Genomic DNA, 26,876 nt, shown 5'->3' with positions numbered 1-26,876 from the left:
GTCAGTAATTCATCCTTCAAAGCATGCAATACGGATTCTGCGCAAGCTTAGTTACAATGACTAACACTGCCATCACTAAATGCTTACAAAATTATTCAACTAAAAATACTTCCAACTCCTTGGGATCAAATTTTATAACAAACTTCCAAAAAAATTTAAAAGCTCATGTGGAAGTTGCTTTGAAATGGCTCTTTAGGAGTTTCTTGCCAATAAATGTTTTTATAGTATTAATGTTTTAATTTCAGAGTAGTAAAATACTTCCATTTGTACCAGTAGTATTTATAGTACCAGTTATCATGGTCTTTAGAGTTTTTTATTGTTTGCAATTGTCCCATAAATTTATGAAAGGAATCATAAAATATGTCCACAATCAAAATGAATACTGTATTTCTTTATGGAGAATAAATAAATAAATATATTCATGGACAACTGTATTAGAGGAACTTAACTAATATATGATTTTGTCCATAAGTGTAGTTCAGCAACTAAAGAATATTTCAACAAAGATAAGTCATTCAACAGCTGCACTTGTTTTAGTGAGCCAAATAAATATGTTCTTGTGCAGCTGGCAACTGACATTTTTATCTTCTTTGACTTATCTAGTAGTTAGGCAGCACCAAATTTCACCCTAATAATGCCTGCAACATATCTTGACATGGTTTCAACCACACAGCAATAGTACTGAAGAGCCATCTTGACTTCCGATGTGCTGCTGCCATCCACAATTCAAACATTGATTGGAAATGGATTCAAGGACTGCATATTTCGTTCAGTGGTGCCCCATATGTGTTTAAAAGCATGAAATTAGGTGATTTGGGGAGCAGACAAGCATCCTCACATCTGTCAAAGATTTCTAAAACCATTCTGACACAACTCAGAATTAATGGTCTTGCTCAAGCAGCAGGTTTTCTTTGGAATGATTTTGGCAAAAGAACAGATGTGAGTGATCTGAACACAGGTTCCCATACTATCTGTCTGTGAGATATGATGCTGGATGTGTCAAGAGCTCCATTTCATTGTGTGGAAATAGCCTCCATATGAGAATACCTTCACCAACTACCTGTATGATGCTCATCTCAAGTGTAAATCAAAATGAATAACACCAGTTTCTCTAGGTAGAACACAAGCACCCATTTACAAAATCTTTCTTGCTGTTGTGGTCTTCAGTCCAAAGACTGGTCTGATGCACCTCTCCATGCTAGTCTATCCTGTGCAAGCTTCTCCATCTCCGAGTAACTACTGCATCCTCCATCATTCTGAATCTGCTTACTATATTCATCTCTCGGTCCCCCGCTAGCTGCGGTGGCCAAGCGGTTCTAGGCGCTTCAGTCTGGAACTGCGCGACTGCTACAGTTGCAGGTTCGAATCCTGCCTTGGACATGGATGTGTGTGATGTCCTTAGGTTAATTAGGTTTAAGTAGTTCTAAGTTCTAGGGGACTGATGACATCAGAAGTTAAGTCCCATAGTGCTCAGAGCCATTTCTTGGTCCCCCTCTTTGATTTTTAGCCTCCACACTTCCTCCAGTACTAAACTGGTGATCCGTCAATCTCTCAGAATGTGTCCTATCAACCAATCCCTTCTTTTGGTCAAGTTATACCACAAATTTCTCGTCTCACCAGTTCTATTCAATACTTTCTCATTAGTTATGTGGTCTGCCCATCTGATCTTCAACAGTATTCTGTAGCACCACATTTCAAAAGCTTCTATTCTCTGTTGTGTAAACTGTTTATCGTCCATGTTTCACTTCCATACATTGCTATACTGCAGACAAATACTTTCAGAAAAGGCTTTGTAATACTTATACCTATTTTTGATGTTAACAAATTTCTCTTCTTCAGAAAAGCTTTTCTTGTCATTGCCAGTATACATTTTGTACTTCAGCCGTCATCAGTTACTTTGTGCTCAAACAGCAAAATTCATCTACTGCTTTAAGTGTTTCCCTTAGCATCACCTGGTTTAATTAGACTACATTATATTATCCTTGATTCACTTTTGTTGATGTTCATCTTATATCCACCTTCAGGGTACTGTCCATTCAATTCAACTGCAGTTCCAAGTCCTTTACTGTCTCTGACAATTATAATGTCATCAGCAAACCTGAAAGTTTTTATTTTTTTTCCCTGAACTTTAATTTCTACTCCAAATTTTTCTTTGGTTTCCTTTACTGCTTGTTCAATGTACAGATTGAATAACATCAGGGATAGCCTACAAACCTATCTCACTCCCTTTTCAACGACTGTTTCCCTTTCATGCCCCTCAACTCTTATAACTGCTATCTTGTTTCTGTAAAAATTGTAAATAGCCTTTTGCTCACTGTATTTTAGTCCTGCTGTCTTCAGAAATTCAAATTCCAGTCAACTTTGTCAAAGCTTTCTCTGAGTCTACAAATGCTATAATGTAGGTTTGCCTTTTCTTAACCTGTCTTCTAAGATGAGTCATAGGATCAGCATTGCTTTACGAGTTCCTACATTTCTCTGGAATCCAAACTAATCTTCCTGAAGGTCAGCTTTTATTAGAGTAGATTAGATTAGATTTTCTTTCTTTCCAATTGATCCGTAGTGAGGAGGTCCTCCAGGATGTAGAATATGTCGGAAAAACAACAATACATGACAAATATTTACAACTCAACCAAATAAGCTAATGTACCATTCCACAGGTGCCAAGTGGCATGGTCATCATTTTTTAATGAATACTATATGAAAGAATCATTTTACAAATATTAATGCACTGAATTTAAAATAAAAAAGTTTTTATTTATTTATAAGGTAATAAACGTGTAATACAACTACTAAATACTTATTTACAATGAAAACATTATTGCACTGAACTGGTGCAGAAGTTAGATCGTACTTACACACACACACACACACACACACACATACTGCACTGAAATTGTGCAGAAGTTATATTGTACTTATATATATATATATAAAAAGAAAGACGATGAGACTTACCAAACAAAAGCGCTGGCAGGTCGATAGACACACAAATAAACACAAACATACACACAAAAATCTAGCTTTCGCAACCAACGGTTGCCTCGTCAGGAAAGAGGGAAGGAGAAGGATGGATATGTGTGTGTGTGCGAGTGTATACCTGTCCTTTTTTCCCCCTAAGGTAAGTCTTTCCGCTCCCGGGATTGGAATGACTCCTTACCCTCTCCCTTAAAACCCATATCCTTTGTCTGTCCTTCTCCTTCCCTCTTTCCTGACGAGGCAACCGTTGGTTGCGAAAGCTAGATTTTTGTGTGTATGTTTGTGTTTGTTTGTGTGTCTATCGACCTGCCAGCGCTTTTGTTTGGTAAGTCTCATCATCTTTCTTTTTAAATATATTTTTCCCACGTGGAATGTTTCCCTCTATTATATATATATATATATATATAAAGAAAGATGATGAGACTTACCAAACAAAAGTGCTGGCAGATCGATAGACACACAAACAAACACAAACATACACACAAAAAAATTATATATATATATATATATATATATATATATATATATATATATATATATATATATATATATATATATATATATATATATACCTAAAAACAAGTGCTGGCAGGTCGACAGACACACAAACGAACACAAACATACACACAAAATTCAAGCTTTCGCAACAAACTGTTTTGTCTTCCCTTCTCCTTCCCTCTTTCCTGACGAGGCAACCGTTGGTTGCGAAAGCTAGATTTTTGTGTGTATGTTTGTGTTTGTTTGTGTGTCTATCGACCTGCCATCGCTTTTGTTTGGTAAGTCTCATCATCTTTCTTTTTAATTATATTTTTCCCACGTGGAATGTTTCCCTCTATTATATTCATATCATTAATTTGAACCCAACAATCACGTTTGTTATTGTTATTGTTATTGTTATTGTCACTGTTACATTTCGTAGTCTTTTCTGTCATCTTATTTCCTCCTCCTGTTTTTGCCAGCAGTTTTACTTTCTATTCACCTTCTCCTTTTTTACCGTAATCCAGTATACAATTTTATCCCGCCGATATATACTCAATTATACGTAATAATACGTAACCCACTTCCAAACCATAACCAAAAATTTTTTTTCCGCTTTCAACACTACCACTGCTATAAAATCCGCCGTTTCCAGTTCACAAACAGTTCCTTTCAGCTATTAAACAACCTTTTCGGCCAGTTTTAATATCTTTTGCTTTATTTCCATTTCCGTTTTTCTCACATCATCGATCATTTTTAGCCGCTTGGGATATGTGTGTGTGTGCGAGTGTATACCTGTCTTTTTTCCCCCTAAGGTAAGTCTTTCCACTCCCGGGATTGGAATGACTCCTTACCCTCTCCCTTAAAACCCATATCCTTTTGTCTTCCCTTCTCCTTCCCTCTTTCCTGACGAGGCAACCGTTGGTTGCGAAAGCTAGATTTTTGTGTGTATGTTTGTGTTTGTTTGTGTGTCTATCGACCTGCCATCGCTTTTGTTTGGTAAGTCTCATCATCTTTCTTTTTAATTATATATATATATATATATATATATATATATATATATATATATATATATATATATATATATATATAGAAATCAGTTTGTTCTACTGAGAAATTCATCAATGAAGTAGAAGGAGTTGGCCACCAATAAATCCTTTAGGCTTCTCTTAAACTGAATTTCATTGGTTTTTAAGCTTTTAATGGCTGCTGGCAAGTTATTGAAAATGTGTGTTCCTGAATAATGCACACCTTTTTGTACAAGACTAAGTGACTTTAAATCCTTGTGAAGATTATTCTTATTTCTAGTATTGATTCCGTGAATTGAGCTGTTGGTTTGAAAAAGTCATATATTTTTAATGATAAATTTCATTAAGGAATAAATATATTGGGAAGCAGTAGTTAGTATCCCTAGTTCCCTAAAAAGGCTTCTGCAGGATGTTATTGACTTCACACCACATATAACTCTTACTGCACATTATCAGTCTTTTCATTCTTTAGCATAGAATTCATTTTAGTCTTTTGCAACCATGACTTATTAGACCGATAGTTCAATAATTTTCACACCTGTCAGCACCCGTTCTCTTTGGAATTTGGATTATTACATACTTCTTGAAGACACAGGGTATTTCAACTGTCTCATAAATCTTGCATACCAGATGTATGAATTCTACCATGGCTGTCTCTCCCTAGGCTATCAGTAGTTCTGACAGAATATTGTCTACTCCTGGGGCCTTTTTTTGACTTAAATATTTCAAAGCTCTCAAATTCTTTTCACAGTGTCATATCATTCCCCATCTCATCTTCATCCACATCCACTTCCCTTTCTATAATATTGCCTTCAAGCTTATCTCCCTTGCAGAAATGCTCTATATATTCCTTCCACCTTTCAGCTTTCACTTCTTTGCTTAGGACTGGTTTCCTATCTGAGCTCTTGATATTCATGCAGCTGCTTCTCTTTTCACCAAAGGCCTCTTTAATTTTCTTGTAGATGGTATCTATCTTTCCTCGAATGAAATATGCTTCTAAATTCTTGCCTAAGAAATTGAAATTATACTTTTCATCTCACATCTGAGATGTACTAGCATGTTTAGAACGCTGTGAACTTTACATCGTAGCAAAAATGACAGTGTATAAAAAGAAAAAGCACCAGTATATCCACTCCAGCAACTTTATGTTATTGGGAAATGTTTCCAGAGCAGGAGAAAACTGGTTCGATCATCTAGTACAATTATCTGTCACCTCTTCTGACACTAATCAGTTTTTCTTTTTTTTTCAGAGAGCTGCATACATTCATCTATTACTGATTTCCCAGCAACAAATCTAACCAGGGAACAACTGCTATCAGGATTTATAGTTCTGTACTTCCTTGGTGCAGCTTATGGGTTCCTACTTGCTGCCTTGGTCTGTGAGATCTACTTTCTGCCCTGTGTTGATGTCATAGGCGAAGGTGAGATTGACAGATAACCATACCAACTGCATATTGAATGTAATGTTTGAATCTTAGCACCTGACTCATTGTTACTTTCTTGACTTTTGTTTCCCCTCCCTATTCCTGTGTTTGGAGTGGATTTTTCATCCTTGAACTACTGTCCATCTTTTCCACTTTTCCTCTCTCATCTTTACCCTTCTTGGGAAGCAGGAACTGATGTAATTTCTAATTTGTGTTTCTCCTTAAATAATTCAGACTTCCGAATAAGGACATGGTAATTTCATATAAGTGAGGGAAAGTACTCTTAACAGTGCACAGTTTTAATAATGAGTGACATGATTCCGCTGGATGTCCTAAATGTTTCTAATGATTTTTTCTGTAATTTCAATTTGCACAATATGTTAGTTAAGTTTCCCCGAAAGTAATTTATTTTGTTACACCAGACAAACTAATTGTAGCGTGCTATTTCCTACATGTCCATGCCAGTAGTAGTGGCTAATATTTGCATTCTACATTTCAGATGTCCAAAAAAGGCAGTAACAATGTCCTTAGTAGTCGATCTTATAGTACATTATTATTTTCACACAAGGATGTAAATTCCAATGAGTACTAATGTTCACAGTGTTTTTAACTTTTTGAGTCTATAGATTGGTGATACTGGTGTGTGCAATCTGTAGTTACGTAAATGTTTAGAATGAAGCAATAGATAAGAACAGCATCTGAGTAGTGTAAGAGGAGAGCAGGTAGCTTTTTTGCAAAGTAGCTGCTTCTCTCCCAATATACACATTCAAAGAAATAGTGTCAATAACTGTCAGAGTGAACAGATTAGCATTAATCATAATTTGTTCTAAGCACACTTTTCAGAAGCTGCCTGCAGCAGGTATCAATATATAATATTTCACTTTTTGCCACTGTTGCTGCTAGTGCTGAACCTGACACCAGATGTGGCAGGCGCAACATTCATGGCATTTGCAACATCAGCTCCCGAATTGGCCATGACTGCTATTGGAGTATTTATCACAGAAAGTGACATAGGTTTGGGTGCTGTAGTGGGATCATCAGTCTTCAACATTCTGGGCATAGCAGCATTCACTGGCCTTGCTGCCAGAGAGGTAAGAAACACTGCTCAGTAAAATGTAGTGTACGATGGATTTACCACTATGACATGCACTTCTTTGCTCAATTACATGTCTGGTGCTTAAGAGCAAATAGAATAAAAATTATAAATGGCAAGAACCTCATTCATTCACTATAAAACAAAATACTGCTGTTGGGTTGGATATAATGGGGATGTGTGTAAATTTGACAGTGCCAATAAATTGCATGAAACTTCAGTTGACACCAAGTAACAGCACACTTTCTAATTGTTTTAAGCTGTCAATTTTTTTACAGAGAAAAATCTGGTGCTATCATTAGCTTTAAGTTCTAAAACCATATGTAAACCAGAAATCTTTTGGAGCAAATGGTATAGTAATATGTTTTGCATAGTTATTAAAAAATATTTAAAGATCCCTTATGATATATTGACTGATGTGACTTTCAATGACCAATGGATACTCTAAAATAAATGCATATCTGTTGTTTGGTAAACCTTAAACAAAAAGTTTGAACTTAAGTAGACTCATCACTGGAGCTCCAGAGAGAGGATGTTTGTATGTCATTGGCAGCGGTGTAAGCATTCATGGCACCACCTTCATACCACAGTGCTGGCTGTAGGAAATGCAGCAGCTTGACTGGGGATGTGCATATTTTAAAGAGTGGCTGGTTGGATGGCAGTCAATATCACAAAGGGGAAGGAAGAGGGATATATTAGTGGATGAAATATGAATGACTTGCTGACACCCACAAACACACACACAAAAGCACAACAGACTCTCTCTCTCTCTCTCTCTCTCTCTCTCTCTCTCTCTCCCACAACTAGATTCTGGATCTTGCAGGAAGTATTTCCACATATATCATGTATTTTTAGAAATTTTATCTACTGTAGGTTGGCCAGCCATTCTGCCTGCTTATAATTTTACAGAATCTTTCATTTATAAGACAAGATTATGCGTGATCCACAGACTGTCAGTCTAAATAAACCTAATCATAATATTTTATGTGTTGATCGAACAATCCACTGTCTTCCATTAGCTACCCTTAATAACAGCAGATTATGTACACCAGCACAGTTAGCTTCTTACCCAACTGTAAAAGAGACATTTCTCACATATTGTTCCGAACACTGCAAGCACTGCACATAAATTCGATGATGGAGTGGGTTTTTCACATTCTTACCAAACATCTCACTTCATTCTTTAATAAGGTGAAGCTGTCATCAACCAAAAGGTAGGGTTTGAACACCAAAGTGGTTTATTAGGCACAGTTGTATTGGAGGTGGTACACACTGTTTTCCTCTGACCTCTGAAGAGACTTACCCAGCCAGTTATGAGTGGACCTATAGTTTAGCACAGACTCCAAACCACAGTAAAACCCAGCATGTTCCACATTAACAAACATTAGCAGAGGTGAAGAAAATGATAAGTCATAGATGAAAATCCTTGGACTATTGGGGATGGAACCTGTGACCTTTGGATTGATAGCCTAGCAGTTCACCACTAAGCCACTGAAATGCACTTTTCAACAATGGATACCAGTAATCAAATAAAGTGGTACGCATGTGATAACTGTCCACTGAGAATGTGCTGAAAGGGTAATATATTAAATTCATTCATGCTAAGATAGTGAAATGATAATGGGAATGACCTGTCATGATAAGATCAAAAGACAAATAAATCAAAACTAGTTCTCCTTGAAAGAAAAAGGAGAACATAGATAAAAGAGACAAACTGATATACCACTGTTTGAAAATTCCTACTGACATGAAAAAGACTTTTAGAATTGCTGCCAATGGACGTAGACATGGATGCATATGAGCACATGTGGATATAACAGAGGGATAATAACAAACACTGTCATGGAGGGGAAATGCAAAGCATGACACTGGCAGAGCTACTGGCTCAGGTGTTTCCCTGTCAGCAGTGATACACCTGGACCAATAGTTCTTACACTGATTTAACTGTCTCAGACCTGGCCTTTAAACCTGTGCCATGTTCTGTTTCTGCATGCTACCAACAGTCACTCACGCTGGTCACGTTTGTATTTATCTCTGAGCTTGCCTCTGCACAGTGTTGGAACGCTCTGCTCCCCTGTAGATTGATCCACATACTGAGGATATAAAAGTGGTAGTGAACAATGTTCTCATGCATGTGATGCTTTCCTTGTCATAGTATTAAATTGTGGCCATCATAGACCCAGCATATTTGCAATGGTGGCAGGAGCAATTGCACTTCCAGGAGCAGCACATGCAATAACTGCTCAAACAGAATGTGGAACTGCTCTCTGCTCTCACTGTCCTGATAGCAGGCCAGGCACCAACAGAGAAGCTTTCTCCTCTGCCACCCCTGATACCATTCATAGGCTTTGACAAGTCTGTGGAAAGGTGGGAGTATTACCTGTACTGGTTCTTGCTACACTGTCAGGTAATGCGTACTGTCAGTCCAGTTGATAATGCTGCCTTGTTATTGCCCAACAGTGCAGAATTGTACAGAATTGTGTGGAACTTGAAAACCTTTAAGGATTCTGAGAAACTTAACTTTGATAAACTTTGTCAGTTGCTCACATAGTATTTTGATTGTCAAACCCCTGTGGTAGTACCGCAGTTACTGTTCAACCAGCACCAGAAGCACTCCAGGCAGTTATATGTGGCATGGATCACTAACATGCAAGATCTCTTGTGCAAGTGTCAATTTGAGTGTCCTCAACATGTGACTTCATATGTGGCCTCACTAATTGGAGATGTGATCGTTCGGTTAACACCCAACCCAAATGTTCAAACTAGGGCATTTGTATTGTCTGATCCTTCTTTAGTTTAAGTTACTAAAACTGTGAAATCACATGAACTGCAATGGATGTACATGCCAACAACTGGCAGGTGGCAAGTGGCCTCCTATGACCTGTGGGGTGAGGGATGAGCAGAGTGACTTTGCCTTCCATAAGCCACTATGTGTTGGCACCTCTGATGATTTGAACACAGTGACATCAACAGCACTCTGTCTTCACGCACATTGGACTCAGCTGGTAAGTGTCAGTTGAAGTGTCCTACTTCCCACTCACAACATTTTTTAGGTTCTCTGTGTCACTCTCCTTCCTCTCCTGTTTGCAGACAATGGGGTAGTTGGCTGTCCTACCTCATTTGTCATTTTTTGTGTGTACAACAGGATTGCTACACATGGAAGACACATGTAGGATGTGCTGCAAAATAGGCCATTTGGCAACAGTTTGTGACAGTCAGCAAGCCACAGGTCATTTGCTGGAGGGATCAGTGTGTTCCTTGGGCTTGGAGGTTGTCTCTGACACCTCACAAGTATTGTCCTAGCATATTTGCATTTGTTGGTTGTGTATGTATGACCAGTCAAGTTTCAGGTAGACGTAGGAGTGATAGTCTGCCTAATTAAGTTAGATACTATGGGCTCTCGGGCTGCCCTGTGTTGCAAGGGCCACTATGTCAAGTTGTGTCTTATAGTAAACACTGTATTCCTTTGAGGGAGCAATTCTCTGTCTCTATACATTATAAGAAAACATGGAACACCAGCTTACATTGATAGTAGTGAACTCACTGTTATGCAAAATACACTCCTGGAAATGGAAAAAAGAACACATTGACACCGGTGTGTCAGACCCACCATACTTGCTCCGGACACTGCGAGAGGGCTGTACAAGCAATGATCACACGCACGGACACACCAGGAACCGCGGTGTTGGCCGTCGAATGGCGCTAGCTGCGCAGCATTTGTGCACCGCCGCCGTCAGTGTCAGCCAGTTTGCCGTGGCATACGGAGCTCCATCGCAGTCTTTAACACTGGTAGCATGCCGCGACAGCGTGGACGTGAACCGTATGTGCAGCTGATGGACTTTGAGCGAGGGCGTATAGTGGGCATGCGGGAGGCCGGGTGGACGTACCGCCGAATTGCTCAACATGTGGGGCGTGAGGTCTCCACAGTACATCGATGTTGTCGCCAGTGGTCGGCGGAAGGTGCACGTGCCCGTCGACCTGGGACCGGACCGCAGCGACGCACGGATGCACGCCAAGACCGCACCGCCACTTCCCAGCAAATTAGGGACACTGTTGCTCCTGGGGTATTGGCAAGGACCATTCGCAACCGTCTCCATGAAGCTGGGCTACGGTCCCGCACAACGTTAGGCTGTCTTCCGCTCACGCCCCAACATCGTGCAGCCCACCTCCAGTGGTGTTGCAACAGGCATGAATGGAGGGACGAATGGAGACGTGTCGTCTTCAGCGATGAGAGTCGCTTCTGCCTTGGTGCCAATGATGGTCGTATGCGTGTTTGGCGCCGTGCAGGTGAGCGCCACAATCAGGACTGCATACGACTGAGGCACACAGGGCCAACACCCGGCATCATGGTGTGGGGAGCAATCTCCTACACTGGCCGTACACCACTGGTGATCATCGAGGGGACACTGAATAGTGCACGGTACATCCAAACCGTCATCGAACCCATCGTTCTACCATTTCTAGACCGGCAAGGGAACTTGCTGTTCCAACAGGACAATGCATGTCCGCATGTATCCCGTGCCACCCAACGTGCTCTAGAAGGTGTAAGTCAACTACCCTGGCCAGCAAGATCTCCGGATCTGTCCCCCATTGAGCATGTTTGGGACTGGATGAAGTGTCATCTCACGCGGTCTGCATGTCCAGCACGAACGCTGGTCCAACTGAGGTGCCAGGTGGAAATGACATGGCAAGCCGTTCCACAGGACTACATCCAGCATCTCTACGATCATCTCCATGGGAGAATAGCAGCCTGCATTGCTGTGAAAGGTGGATATACACTGTACTAGTGCCGACATTGTGCATGCTCTGTTGCCTGTGTCTATGTGCCTGTGGTTCTGTCAGTGTGATCATGTGATGTATCTGACCCCAGGAATGTGTCAATAAAGTTTCCCCTTCCTGGGACAATGAATTCATGGTGTTCTTATTTCAATTTCCAGGAGTGTAGTTTTGGGCTGGACAAATTTTCTGGTTGTGGTTTCCACATAGTTGACTAAGAATATTTAGTATCTCAATTAGTCACCTTTCAAGATTTGGACTACTTACTGCAGTCATATGACCAGCTGTTTGATAATATAGATAGAGAATCTTGAGGCATACGTCTCTCTTCAGCCATCAGTGATACCTAAATTTTGTTCCCCTCATCTCACTCCTTCCATCTGCTTGACAAGGTCAAGGCCACATTGCAGCATTAGCAGGACCTCGATGTCATCTCTCCTATTTTATCAAGTCAGCAGCAGCCCACCCCTTTGATGATGACTCAGAAACCGGAAGGTAGTGTGTGCCATTGCAGCGATTTTATGCAGATTGCGAGTGTGTGATCTGTTGTGGATTCATATCCAATACTTTGGCTGGAGGAGTTGTTGATCAGGTCATTCACAGCCCATTATTTTTCACACATCAAATTGCATGACATACACTCACAGCTGCTGTAGGATGCAGTTTTTCGGAACCCTTTCAAGTTTACTGATATAAAAACTTGCCCTTTGGATTTTCATCTGTGCACAGAATTTATCAAAGATATTTGAAGCAGTTGATTCAGGACATACTCTGTTGTGTAAACTACTCTGACGACATCCAAGAGTGGGCTCTATAAGGGACGAGCATTTACAACCTCTGCAGATGGTCCTCTGAAGCCTTCTGGAGAATAGTCTTCATTGAAAACTGAAAGAATACAGGTTTTCTTTCTCAAGATGCATTTTCTGGGACATGTGCTTAGCAATGATGGTCCGACCCTACAGATGAACACGTAAAAGCCACTGTCAACCTGCCAGCACCTACGAAGCTGAAGGGGCTGCAGTCCTTTGGGCAAGTTTTCTTATTACAGAAAAGTTCAATCCCCAAGCAGCCCGCTTTTGCCATCATCATAACCAGCTTCACCAACAGTGCATCAGGCCTATGTGGTCTACTGACTGTCAGTGGACTTTCCAGTCCCTCAAGCAGTGTTTGTGCTCTACTTTCTGTTTATCTTCCTTTATGCCAGTTATGCCTGGTAACCCCTTAAACCTGGATACTGATGTGCCCCAGAATGGTATTGTTGCAGTTACATTCTGGAATAATGCAGATGGCACTGAGCACACCATCCTTTACATACAGAAGATGCTTTCCACATCACAACATAACTATTTGCAGGTGGAACAGGAGGCACTGACAACCATTTTCAGTGATAAAATATTTCCCATTTTCTAATCTGGAGCAAAGTTCATGTTGATCACTGACTACAAGTTGGTTTCTATTCAGACTTCTCTCCAAGCTTGCAGATTGTACTGTCCACTGATAGCAGAGGTTGGCCCTCTTTCTCAGTAATTATGGTTGTGACATTTGTTACAGGTCCACCACACAGCATGCAAATGTAGAAGCTCTGTCACTGTTGGTGGCTGGTACTGATCTAGAGTTCTATCAACAGGAGGTTCTAGTTTTTGTTTTGGATGATGCTTCGCAGCAGATGTAGCTGATAGTGTGAGAGGTCAAAAACTCTGACTCATTTTTCTGGAAAATCATTTCAGCAGTCCAGACGGGATGGCCCGAGCGTGCCCTTTTGAGAGCAGCCTCAGTGCGGCATATATTATCTCTGCTGTGATCATCTCAGTGTTTTCCAGGGGGTCCTCATGCTTGCCACAGAGTTGCAAACTCATCAACTGGTCATCTCTGTGTTATTGCATCCTCAAATGTTACAGCTGCTGCATGGATTGCATTTGGGTGTGCCTAGCACAAAGGATTTGTCACGGTATCATGCCTACAAGCTGGCAATCAATCAGAATACTGAACACACATGCAGGCATATATGGCCTGCACACAGAATGAGGCTGCACCATCACCTCCATTTTTTTCCTTGGCCAGTTCTGGCTCACCCTCAGCACAGGGGGCACATCAACTTTGCGGGCTGCTTTTTGAGTGGCCTGGGTCACTGGTGGCCGATGTGTTGTCGGATTTCCCATATGTCACCAAACTGCCTTCCACAATACTGACAGCCACTACTTGCACACTTTCAGTTATTTTTGCTATCGAGTATTCTCTTCAGATCCTCATCTCCAAACACATCGGCAATTCTTGTCATGAGAGTTTGAAGATTTTTGCATCTGCGTTGAGATCCAGCTGTTGGGTGCAGTGGTGGGCCACAATGGTTTGCATTTGTTTGTAGTAGACATCAGTCAGGAGCAGCTGATCCATTATTCCAATCAGTTGTCCCCACAATCTGTGGGATCCCCACTGCCACCACCTCCGAGCCAGCTGGGCGATGGGCTCAGTTGCAGCATCAGTCCAGTGGGCAGCTCACAATTGTTGCAGCATAGGACCACAAATTACCCACTCTGCAGCTTTCACTGACCTACCTCTGACTGCAGACTGGGGCATCTGTGGGGGTAGCACCTGTGACAGCTGGTGTGGAGCCAACTGAATTTGACCCAGTGTCTCGCTGCCCCCATTTGCCACTCAAGTCCTCAGTCCCACTGATGCTGACAGACTGACCGTCAGTGGATGAAATGTTACACCCCTCAGGTGAAGCTAGCTGCATCTGTGTCATCTCCTGCAGTGGTCGATCCATTGCCAGGGAATTTTGCACCCTTATTGGTTTTGCAAGAAAGGTTTTGGCAGAGGCCAGACCATTTTTGACTCTATGTGGCATTTTCAGGTGGGAGAGATTTAGTATCCCTGTCAGTAGATACCGATATGGACGCAGACAAGCTGGTGTCAATACTGCAGCACAATAGTATGGAATGCTGTCACGGGGGGCACACATGAAGTGTGGAAAGGACAGAGCCACTGACTCAGGTGTTTACCTATCACAGGTGATAGTTCTGATCTGGCAGTTCCTGTGTTGATTTCAACTACCTAAAACCTGACATTTTGCTCACACCGTGCTCTGTTTCTGGGTGCTAGTGTCAGTCATTCATGCTGTTTGAGTTATTCATGCCCTCAGTTGTCTCTGTGTGGCACACAGACTCTCATTTTTCCCAAGGATTGTGAGTCAATCCTTGAGAAAAATGAGAGTCTTCAAGGTTTGTTCCGTCTTCTGGGATTTGGCAGCCAGTCTTTACTGTCGAGCCACTGTCAGTGCGTACATTTAGATTTGTGCCGACAGTGACAGTTTGCGGCATTGTCACACTTGGTGTTGATCTAAAGGAACTGTATAAGAAAGCAAGATATAGAGAGGAAACTGTAAAATGCTTCAGTGGAGTAATGCTCTTTTTCTGAATAATGGCAGATGGAGAGTAAAATAATAAATTCATGGTGCAAATAGTGACTGATGAAGGGTAAAATAGTAAATAGAAAAAAAAGGTGAAAGCTGTATAATAGTGTTTGCTTAATAATGTAAGAAATGTACTTCGAAGGTAACTTTTAAAAAGTCTCTCACCTGACATCAAGATTTGTTGAGACACCCTGTAAATAAGCACACCAGACAGAAAACTTATTGCCCCAACAGTCACGACACCAAATACTGTATCATGCAGCCCTCCCCTCTGGCCTTGTCTCTGGCCTCATTGGAGCTAGAAAGGGGTACGCCATATTCAATGGGTGCCACTCACTGACAATCAGATCCGTAGAGCTACTGAACTGTGGGGATGTCGATTGCTTTGTTTCACTTGCCATTTCAAATAGTCCAGTACATCTTCATGGGATAAGACCAGTGAGGTGGGAAAAGGGGACAGTGCATCTGAATGTTTGTCAAACAGGAATGTTTGTGTACAGCTCTGTAAACACAGTTGTCATCATCCTGGAAGACGAGAGTGTCCTCCGTCTGTTGATCATCAAAGTGTAGAAGAAAGGGCAACTCTCCAACATCTAAAGAACATACTCATTCACATTCACAGTATCCAGAATGAGTCAGCGAAAGTTATCATATGGTATAACACCCCAAAAAGGCCACAGAACATCATTTGGCATAAGTTACACCCAGCACACAATGTAGGTTAAACACCTTACTGGACCATCTGTGCACTCAGTGCACTGCCTCATCTGATGAGAGGAAAAATCATGACTCGGTGGACCACACACGTGGCTCCAGTCAGCTACTGTCCAGTTGTGCTGCGATTTCCATAGTTGTACTATGTCTCTTACCAATGGTGAAATGTAACATATTTTCATGTCTTCTGATACCAGTTTTCTGGACAGAATGTTGAAAAGCATAAGGTGTTTTTGGAAATAATAAAAGCATGGCCAAGACATAAGAAAGTTATTAAAATCCTGGTTGTACTCACATACAGCTAATGGTGGGAGAGAGAACTGGCACTCACTTTGAGACGGACACAAACTGTCCCATAAAAGCCTGTTTACAGACATCTGACAACCAGTACTAAGAGAGGAATCAAGGAATATACTACAAATCCATACACAGTGCTCCTGCAGGGATCCCAGAGACAATATCAGATTAATTACTTGTGGACAGTTGTGCAACTTACTTAAAGCTGTTGTGAGCAATGGCCTTTTTTCTGACCCCAAATATCTGTCGCTCGCCATTTCCTTCGCAATGTTGGCTCAGAAACTGGTTGTTACGGACCTGCATTCACTGACAGCAGTAATTCATTCTGGGTTTGAATTTGAATGTCGCTGACAAGGCACGACGGTCGTCGCCAGTCACTGTCGGTAAGTATCTTTCTGTGACAATTGTTCTTACACTGTGTTTGTGGCAGCAAGTGATATACCATTCCTTGTAGACACATTGGACAGCCCATAGTAATACACCAGCTTCATTCACTGTGTGGTCATAGATGCACTCAAACACCTTTCTTCCCATCATTCCGTCACACCTCTACATCAGCCTGTATCATCACACTTACTCCAGCTGGCACATACAATGGCACATCTTTCATCGGCAGCGGAGGGTCGTGTGACAGTCCAGAGCCAATTGTACAGTGTCTACAGTACTGCAAAGTGACCAGTGCGCTTTTTTAATGTGGTGATTAATGTTTTCTCCAAAGACCCTATGCAATTAAAAATTAACCAAAAGTGCTCAGACACTGGTATATATCCTAATGCCATCCAAGAATCTCCAATAATGTGGCTCAAAACAATTATAGTCAACCTGAGGTTCTCTTTGGATATAAAGGATATCACTCAATGGAAAACAGCTTCGTGAGCTATTACAGGCGCTACACAGGGTGACTATCAACGATACAGTACATGAGTTGATTGTGGATACATATTGTTCAGTATCCTTCTTCTATAATTTGGAAGTAGATTTTGGTGAGATAAACTTGACCTTTCTTCAGTGTCATACAGACATAGTTTTGCAGAATACCTGTGACACGCAATTGATAAGATCAAGCAAGCAGTCGCCTGTGTTACTGATCTTTGTATGTTTTCAATGACCTGTTAATTCAACCTGACAGTTGATCAGTTATCTAGGCCAGATAATACATGTATTTAATGTAGAAAATCTTGGAAGATATGTATTATGAAAATGATAACTGATCTTGCAATACTCTCTCTTAACATACATGTACAACTAATATGTGGATGTCTCTTTTGCAGGCAAATGGAATGTTTCCTCTATACTAATGAATCAAAGTACGCCACCTACGCTACTCATAATTGCATCTACATGATAATTTGATTTCTTATGACACTGTTGTCACTCATGACAGATGTCTCTCCTTTGAGTTGTCAGTTGCAGTTTCCCTGATGTTTTGGTACATGTTTGTGATTTCATTTCTTCAATATGCAGTGATTATTAGGGTTTCAATGAACAGTTTAGAGTGTACCCTCAACTAAGGAAATGAAGATGACATCTGGCACATAGCAAGGAATGATTCTCACACTAATGCAAATATTGCATTACTCTTTGAGTGTTATCACAGTTCTCAGATGAAGTGTTCAGTTAAACGTATAAATACAGACCTTTAGAAGCTGTTCAAAAAAGTGAGCGATTACACTTCTTGGGTTTGATTAATGTGTTATCCCTCATATGGTCACACCACATATGGTATGCTCCACATCTGAATGTTTTTAGTAAGAGTTTACTTGCATGGCTAATTTTCAGATCCATTCATATAACAACAGCACTGTCTGTCCAATACCTGTGATTCCCAGTATTTTTGTTATTTTTTTTTTAAGGCAGTTTTTTCTGAACAGGTGAGTTATACAGACACAGTTACAACACTCAGCAGAGAAACAAAAAACAGGCCTTGGGGAGCGATTACTGAAACAAAACTGAGTAAATTAGCACCAGTGGTTATTTGTTGTTGATATACTCTACAGAAGCAGCCTACAGTGGCTGTTTCTGTCCATTAACGAACAACTTGGCTCACTCCACAGTCATGAAGACTTACCTTAATGATGGGATTTATGGAAAACATGATATCTGAATGAATGAATCACATTTTCTTGAGGATACCAACACTGATGGAAAATTTCAGTTTGTTTCCCATTAAAAACGATTTTTTAAGTGAAATTTTAAATGATCATTCAGTAGAGCAGGTCTTAATTAGTCTTCTGCAATATTCAATTTATTAACATGTATTAGTATCCACAGCAAAAGATGAATGATAACCAACACTCCACAGCAACCAAATATACAGCATATTTTGATCTATCTTCTCTATAACTATACAGTTCATGAGAGAAACAGTCCTTTTCTAACCATATGTTGTATTTATGTCTATATTGTACCCTTTGCTGGTAACCAGTGGCACTGAACAATATCCCCTTTGGGATGTTCACATTACTATCACTTTCATTACGCCAAATATGTCAGTGCTATGAAGTGAAATATTAAACATACTGTCACCATTTTTGGATGCCTGAATATGTTGCTACTAATTCTGTATGTGTATTCTTGAATTATCAAATTATGCGCAAGATGTCTATAACTATTCATTTGCACATTTTTCACATGGTGAATCACAAGTTTTTCGACTAGGGCATTGTACAATAAGAAGTAAAAACAGATGTGTTGTGTTTACAACTGATGGCAGGACAGAAACCAATAAGTTAGACACTTTTCGATTAAATACACTGCCTGACATAGAAAGTGAAGCTCCCAGAAGAGGAGGAGGAGGAGGAAACAAAAAGAAGCTTCTTGTATTGAAGGGGGTATGTAACATTATTGCAGTGATTACAAAATCAAGTCAAATTTACAAAGAACTTGACAATATAATATAAACAGATAGTTAAAAAATGTACTCACCAAGTGATGGCAGGGGAACACACACATAAAAGGATTTAACTTTTACAAGCTTTTAGAGCCAGTGGCTGAAGGGGAAGGAAGAGGGGTGAAGGAAAAAGACTGGAGAAGTTTAGAGAAAGGTGGAACAGTTCAGAAAAGTCACCCAGAACCACAGGTCATGGGAAACTTATTGGATGGAATGAGAAGGAAAGACTGATTGCTGGAGACTGATAGTTGCCATCCTTTCCATGTCAATTGTTCCCTCCCATACAGTCTTGACATTCGAGGCAAACGTATTTGTTCAGATGCAGACTCTTCACAGTAATACACCACCACTCTCATTTCAGCCTTCATCTGCCTTCCATACTATCCTGTCTTCCACCCTTAAGCTCTCAGGCTTTCAAATCTCATCTAGTGCAGTTCCCAACAATCAGTCTTTCCTTCTCATCCCGTCCAGTAAGTCTCCCCTGCCACACGGTTCTGGGTGACTTTTCAGAACTGTACCCCTTTCTCTAAGCCTCTCCAGTCCTTTTCCTTTTCCCTCTTCCTTCCCCTTCAACTCTTCTGCCAGAAGAAGGAGCCACTAAGCCTCTCCAGTCCTTTTCCTTTTCCCCTCTTCCTTCCCCTTCAACTCTTCTGCCAGAAGAAAGAGCCACTGGCTGGTGTGTGTGTGTGTTCCCCTGCTACTGCTTGGTGAATAGATTTTTTATCTATCGGTTTGTATTATATTACAAAAAACTTGGCAGTCTGAGCCCAGTTTTCAATAGATGTTGTTCCCTCCCTGACCTGGATGCATGCACTGATCTGATTGAAGCTGGCCGGTGTGGCCGTGCGGTTCTAGGCGCTTCAGTCTGGAACCGCGTGACCGCTAGGGTCGCAGGTTCGAATCCTGCCTCAGGCATGGATGTGTGTGATGTCCTTAGGTTAGTTAGGTTTAATTAGTTCTAAGTTCTAGGGGACTGATGACCACAGATGTTAAGTCCCATAGGGCTCAGAGCCATTTGAACCATTTTTTTGATCTGATTGAGAAGGGTGCCATGAAGCTGTTGTGTCCTCTCCTGAGGCAAGCTTACTCTAGATACTGGTAATAGAATGCAGCTCACATTCAAGCTGGTCCCACGTGTTTTCTATTAGGGATACTTCTTGGGCTCTTTCTGGCCCTGGGAGTACCTCAACATCATGAAGACAGTACACAGGATGAGCACTGTCATGCAGAAAAATGGCACTACAACACTGTCGCGTGAGAGGTAACAAGTGAGGATGTTTGTGACACACCAGTACACCATCAGAGTTCCATCCACCATCAGCTGTGACCTGAAGTTTGTAATGCACCTCTTTCTCCAGGGGACAAATATTAATTATTATCAGTAACAGTATAATAAGCTACAAATTATCATTTTAAACCTGTGTGGTCTCCCTGGTGTGCCTAGTCGACCACCAGTCCCTGTCACGCTGTTCACTCTAACAACAGAGTACATACAGAGTTGAAGACATGGAGAAAGATAGGTGTCATCACAATTTGAATTTAAAGTAATATAACTTTCTCACCTTTATTGTTCGTTGTTGCACACTCGTCGTCCAGTGATGAATCTCGGCATCCGCTGTTTGTTAAATCAATTTGAGGTCCAGGGTGCGTATTCTGCTGCGTAAGAACTGACACATAGTTAAACTTCCAATGTTTATTTTATAAATGCTGATCATGATGATATTCAACAATTTTCAATGTAACAGCTTTTCCAATACATCATTTCGTTCTCTCTATCCTTGACCTTCTCAAAGCATGCATATTACAAGACGTCTCAACACCAACTGCCCATTGTCTCTACACCTGCCAACAACTGGGTCCTGTTCATAGAGCTTACAAACTGTGCAGTACTGCCAACCTTGGCTGTATATCGATATTTTACACATCGCACGTATACATAGATGAAAAACATAGTATGAAAAATGAAAAGTGTTTATAACATAGTTCTGTGGCAATATACCTTATTATTGTCATCATATTAACAGTTTGGTAACAAAATAATAATATTTCACTTTATGTTTACGTAGTTAAAGCTCACTGGCTCCTTAAAGTTGATTGACAGCGCCGCACACCTTGCCAGCTGGTGGTATCAGTAGTTTCAGTAGTCCATTACATTACAAGTTGTACCTGGAAGCTTCCTACACCACGATGCTAGCAGTAACACTGCTGAGCCTATCCAAACATTGGAAGAATGGGACCTCTCCCCATGCTGCCACCACACTCACAGACCATGGTAATATGGAGTAGGATAAACTGCAATTCATCACTGAACACAGTGTGACAGCATTTGTCACCAGTCTGTGCTTCCCAAAAAGCACATCACTCCAAATGCAGATATCTGTCTTGTGCCATAACAGAAGCCTATGCATGGGATGGCAGTTCCTAGTCCAGATGCTGCTAGCATCTGAATGATGGTGCGGGATGACGTAAAATGTTGTAAGGAGCTCGTCACTTGTTCTCAGATGGCAGGTGCAGATGTGAACAGTTTGTGAAAAGCTGATACTCCCTTGTGGTGATCACTCAATATATGACACTGTTCACTTCCATTATATACCCTACCACATCTTGTAGCAACGCTAAAAGTAAATTACATTAATATACTCTGGTGGCCATTCTACACTAATCATCTACATTCCCACCAATGATGTGTATGCATATGAGGTTAAATTGATATCTGATCACATCTTCTGGAAGCTTCATCTTTTTGTCAGGCAATGTATTTGGAGCAACTTATTCTTTTTTTTATATTAACACATCCACCTTTCAATTTTTTTATTTTTTTGTTCTGGCTTACATAGTTTTTTCATCTCTCTTGGAAAATGAACTTGTTTCCAGAAGTTAAAAATTTATTACTTTGTTACTATTTCATCTACTCTGTTCTACTATTATAATAAGTTTGAAATATTGTCTGTTGTTCAATAAGATTTTATATTCAAATATACATATCCATTGCAATGGTTAACCTAATGCTGGGATGGTATACATCTGCAAACAAGTTCATTTGATCCCAAATCTTTACATTATGGTACATAAAAAACCTATATGTTTGTACATTTCTGCATACACATTAACAGAGGAACAAAAGTACCTTGTAAATGAACGTTGTTTTAGCGTCATATATTGTAGCAGAAAATGTAATTATTTGCGTGAAATACATGTCTATTGTTTGTCGTGAATTTCAGGCTCTTTGAATGGTTTCTGCTGGATGCAGGGTTATCTGCACTGTGTAGGTCTTTCAGGGCCCTTTTACCAAGTAAGTAATTTAGCTGGTCCTGTAGCATAGCTCTGGGCCATAATACAGAACATAACTGCACTTAACTCTTTGTGCTATTCTCAGTGTAGTGAAACCTGTTCTAGCAGAGTATGCTGAATTCAGCACTATAAACGACTGTTTGATTTGAAAAGCCTTAGCTGTTTTACAGTTCAATGTTAGTAGTTTTGTCTCGAGGGTTGAAGAAATCAGATCTTTTATAGGTGCACATATTAATCATTTAGCAGTTATTTGACCAGCAGAGTTTCAGTTGTTTATAGTAATGTTCTCTTCCTAGATATCCATTCCATTCTGGCTAAAGGAATGGATAAACATTTCCATGAACTCTCCTCACACTAAATAAAAACCTATTTTCAAGTGTTAATTACTAGCTTCTTTCAGAATTTAGATTATTATATCTTCCACAATATTCATAGCAATATAACATTTGTTTCATAATAATAGGAAAATTGCAAAGAATTTTCATTACTGCATCCTTATGGTGCATGTATTAGAAGCACAACAGTCAATCAAGGGGAGCACTGAACAACCTTCTAATGTGGAAAAAATAATGAGATGTTGAAAGAGCAGTAAAATGTGAAAGACCAGAGAGGTGAGGAGACATCAATATTTTCAAGAACTGAAACCGAATAGTGTTAACTACAAAAGTACATACCACAGAATAAATAAATAAGAAGAAAAACAATGGATCCATTAATATTAGTGCATATGAGAGAATTAGAATGGAGGAAGTAGAATGAGTATGTCAACATAAAGAATGACAATAACAACAACATGAAAATGACAGATTGTTACTCATCACAAGGAGGAGGTGTTGAGTGGCAGACAGGCATCTCGGCAAAAGACTGCTAGATATTATTTAGCTATTCGACTAAGTCACCAAACATAGACAAAAGAACAAACACACATTCATGTACATGCATGCATGCACACAGACAAACATTCGTAATTCACAACTTGGTTACTGTCATCTCCAGGCACTAACACCTGACTGCAACTGTACCTGAAGTGAGCAGCAATCTTTGCTGAGGTACAGAAGAGGCATGGAGCAGGGAGGGGTAGGGATAGCAGGGAAGGGGTGGTGTAAGTGTAAGTTGCTACTGCTGTGCATCATCGCCAGGATGTGCTGGGGGAGGGACGCAAAGGGGAGGGGAGAGGAGTAGGGACTGGGAAAGGACTACGCAGTTGCACCATCCGCAAACTATCCTTCTCATATTGTTGTTCTATCATCCTTAATTTCACACTTTTAAAGCAAGCTAATGTACTACATACTTCATCAAGAGCTCACACACCAAGAGGAAGAAATGATTTTAGATAAATCAATTAAGTGATGTGTACTGTGAAAGACAAGTGATTCTGTGCAAAAAATATAAATGCAGTATCACACAGATAAAATATAATTGAAACATGGGCCTTCAGATCTAATAAAATTAGAGAGAAAAGAAGGAAAGATACAGAAAACTAACACACATAATGAGAGAGGCAAACAGAGAAAATAAATGGTAGGTTCATTAAAGGGAGGGGAAGGGGGCTAAGGGGGTAAAGGGGTAGAGGGGGGGGGGGGCAGTCAACGAGAGATGATACTGAGAAAAGTGAAATGGAAACATGAATGCTACAAAAGCGAACTCAAGAACTCGAGAAATTATAACAGACACTCATGTCACTCATCACAGAATATTGCTCAAGGCTGTGGGACCATTACCAAATAGGATTAACAGGAAATATTGAACAGATACATAGATGGGAGCACTAATGATCACAGGTTTGTATGACTTGTGGGAGACTGTCACAGAGATGTTGAAAAAACTGAATTGGCAGATGCTTGAGAACAGATGTGTTTATCTTGTAAAAGACTAATTACAAAATTCCAAGAATCAGCTTTAAGTGAGGATTCTAGGAATAAATTACAACCCCCACATATTGCTCCTGCAGAGATTGTGAAGCCAAGATCTGACTAAATATAGTGCATGCCAGAGGCATTTAAGCAGTCCACACTCAAACAGAATGAGAAGGATCCCTGATGACTGTTACAATGGGAAGTGCTCTATGCCATGTAATTTACAGAGGTTTTCTGAGTATAGACTTAGAGAGAGAAGAATGTAAAGATGTTAAGTTAGAGGTTAAGAGAAGAAGAAGAAGTAAGAAAGTATGAACAAAAACAGTAGAATGGAGAAGTTAACAAAAAACAATATAACACATTACGGAAAATACAGTAATTATGGCATCTTATTCTGGAAACGTGACTGAATTATCATATTGTTTTATAGGTCTACATTTCAGTCACTATCATGTGCAGCCTCCATCAGAATTACATATTTAACAAACAATGGACCCATTTTCAGATCTTATATACTGAATTTCATCCTGCTTCTATGATCAGGTTTCTCAGTACTATCACTGAAATATATCCTGTTGTGCAAAACCTAAGGACAAAAGTAACTAACTTGATGTGCACTGCCATGTAACACAGATTGATGAAACTTTGATCAAACGCAGAAAGAACCTGCTACAGTACAGTACAGTACGGTGCAGTACAGAAGGGAACTGAAAGAAATATCCCTTGAGACAGACAGGAATGAAAGTTTTATTCAAGTACAATATTTATGCAGAAGTTGCCATGATCCACGATAGCCCAATGGACGTTACAAAAGGTGTGTGATCACCATGGATAGTAATGCATACTCTACAACATGCTCCCATGCTGGTTGCAAGAGTCATAAGGAGTTCTTGTGGTAGGGTGTTCCATCCTTCCAATAGTGGCATTGACAACTATTGAATGGCCAGTGGTGTATGTGTGTGTGTGGGCAGGGGTGGGGGAGGAGGGGGGACAGACAGTCCAGTCCATTTGCCAAATATACTCTCATCCCAAGAGCTCCTTCACTTGCGATGTTATAAAAATGATGAAGTCAGGGCCAAATGCACCCCCGAAAAGAATTATATGGGGAAGAAGTACAGTTTCACAATGACACTGAACAGTGAGCATATCATGTTCAAAGATTCGGAGGTCAGTTCACCCATGTGACATTATAACTCCCCACACAACACCTGCACCACTAAAATCATCACATTTGACAATGCTGGATGTGCTGCGATTTCCATAGTTGTACTATGTCTCTTACCAATGGTGAAATGTAACATATTTTCATGTCTTCTGATACCAGTTTTCTGGACAGAATGTTGAAAAGCATAAGGTGTTTTTGGAAATAATAAAAGCACGGCCAAGACATAAGAAAGTTATTAAAATCCTGGTTGTACTCACATACAGCTAATGGTGGGAGAGAGAACTGGCACTCACTTTGAGACGGACACAAACTGTCCCATAAAAGCCTGTTTACAGACATCTGACAACCAGTACTAAGAGAGGAATCAAGGAATATACTACAAATCCATACACAGTGCTCCTGCAGGGATCCCAGAGACAATATCAGATTAATTACTGCACACACTGAACTACTTAAATAACCATTCTTCCCACACCCCACGTGCAAAATGAACAGTATGAATCCCTAATAATTAATGTGTTTTTTTTCTGGCATCCATTTTACATTTGTTTGCAGACTAGAGATGTAAATGTAGATATCTGTTGCAAAAACACAAATTTCCAAACACAACCTCCATTTATCAAACAATAACATTATATTCACATGATGTGATGGTGTAGGGCCTCAGTTGACATATTTTTCATGTGGAGGTCATGTAACTACCATTTTGCAATGTAATTGTAAAATCCTGTAAGAAACAATAGAAGGAGTAAATGAACACCTCACTGCATAATTGAGGTACTGAATGCATATATAAACAAGACTAAAAATAATGATAAACTTCCATCCTTCTCCAGAACTGATTGCACAGAACACACCCATGCACGCACGCACACACACACACACACACACACACACACACACACACACACACACAGGGAAGAGAAAGGAGGCAGGGTGGGAGAGGGAGTGCAGGGCAGTGGAGACTGATGGCTGGCAAGGAGAGGCAGCAGGCAGCAGGAGCAAGAATAGAAATATAGCACTGGTGAGCCCATTCTGTTGCACCCAGAAGTGGGGGGTGGGGAGGGGAGTTGCATGTGGTACACAATGAATGGGAGGAGTGAATTGGGAGGTGGAGATGGGACAGAAGAAGAGAGAGGCTACTAGAGGGTACGTGACTAGAGGGTACATGAAAGGCTGAGTTAAGTGGAGGATATGGGAGAATTGTTGGAAGTGAGTGTGAGGCTCAGGCTCATGGAGATTGAGACCACGAGGTCGCAAAATCAAATAATGTATTGTAAGGACCATTCTGCCTATGAAATGTATTATGGGAGATAATACAAATGTCACAGATTGTGAAGCATATTCTCTCAATGGACGTTCAACAGTGCTCTCAGAAGCAGTCTGGTAATGACCACTCTTTCAAATTGACAGCTGGTTGATTGTTTTGCCCAAATTAAAGGTTGTGGAGAAGTTATATTGGAGTTTATTTATGACATGA

The 26,876-nt window shown here is 40.4% G+C and overlaps 1 protein-coding gene and 1 long non-coding RNA gene across 2 annotated transcripts in view; both read left to right on the top strand.

Moving 5' to 3' along the window:
- LOC126176728 (uncharacterized) overlaps positions 1–5,784 on the top strand; it is a 43,167-nt gene extending 37,383 nt beyond the window's left edge. Inside the window, exon 3 of the long non-coding RNA XR_007535650.1 lies at positions 5,732–5,784. This is a non-coding gene — a long non-coding RNA (uncharacterized LOC126176728). The remainder of the gene's footprint in view (positions 1–5,731) is intronic.
- Positions 5,785–5,808: 24 nt separating this feature from the next.
- LOC126176336 (sodium/potassium/calcium exchanger 4-like) overlaps positions 5,809–26,876 on the top strand; it is a gene marked incomplete at its 5' end in the record, with an annotated part of 108,225 nt that continues 87,157 nt past the window's right edge. The window contains 2 exons of the mRNA XM_049923488.1: positions 5,809–5,902; positions 6,809–6,996. Coding sequence (XP_049779445.1) covers positions 5,809–5,902; positions 6,809–6,996 — 282 coding nt within the window. The remainder of the gene's footprint in view (positions 5,903–6,808; positions 6,997–26,876) is intronic.

This window comes from Schistocerca cancellata, chromosome 3 (genome assembly GCF_023864275.1).
Source record: "Schistocerca cancellata isolate TAMUIC-IGC-003103 chromosome 3, iqSchCanc2.1, whole genome shotgun sequence".
In the NCBI taxonomy this organism is placed as follows: domain Eukaryota; kingdom Metazoa; phylum Arthropoda; class Insecta; order Orthoptera; family Acrididae; genus Schistocerca; species Schistocerca cancellata.
This window is presented reverse-complemented; position numbering and strand designations above follow the sequence as displayed.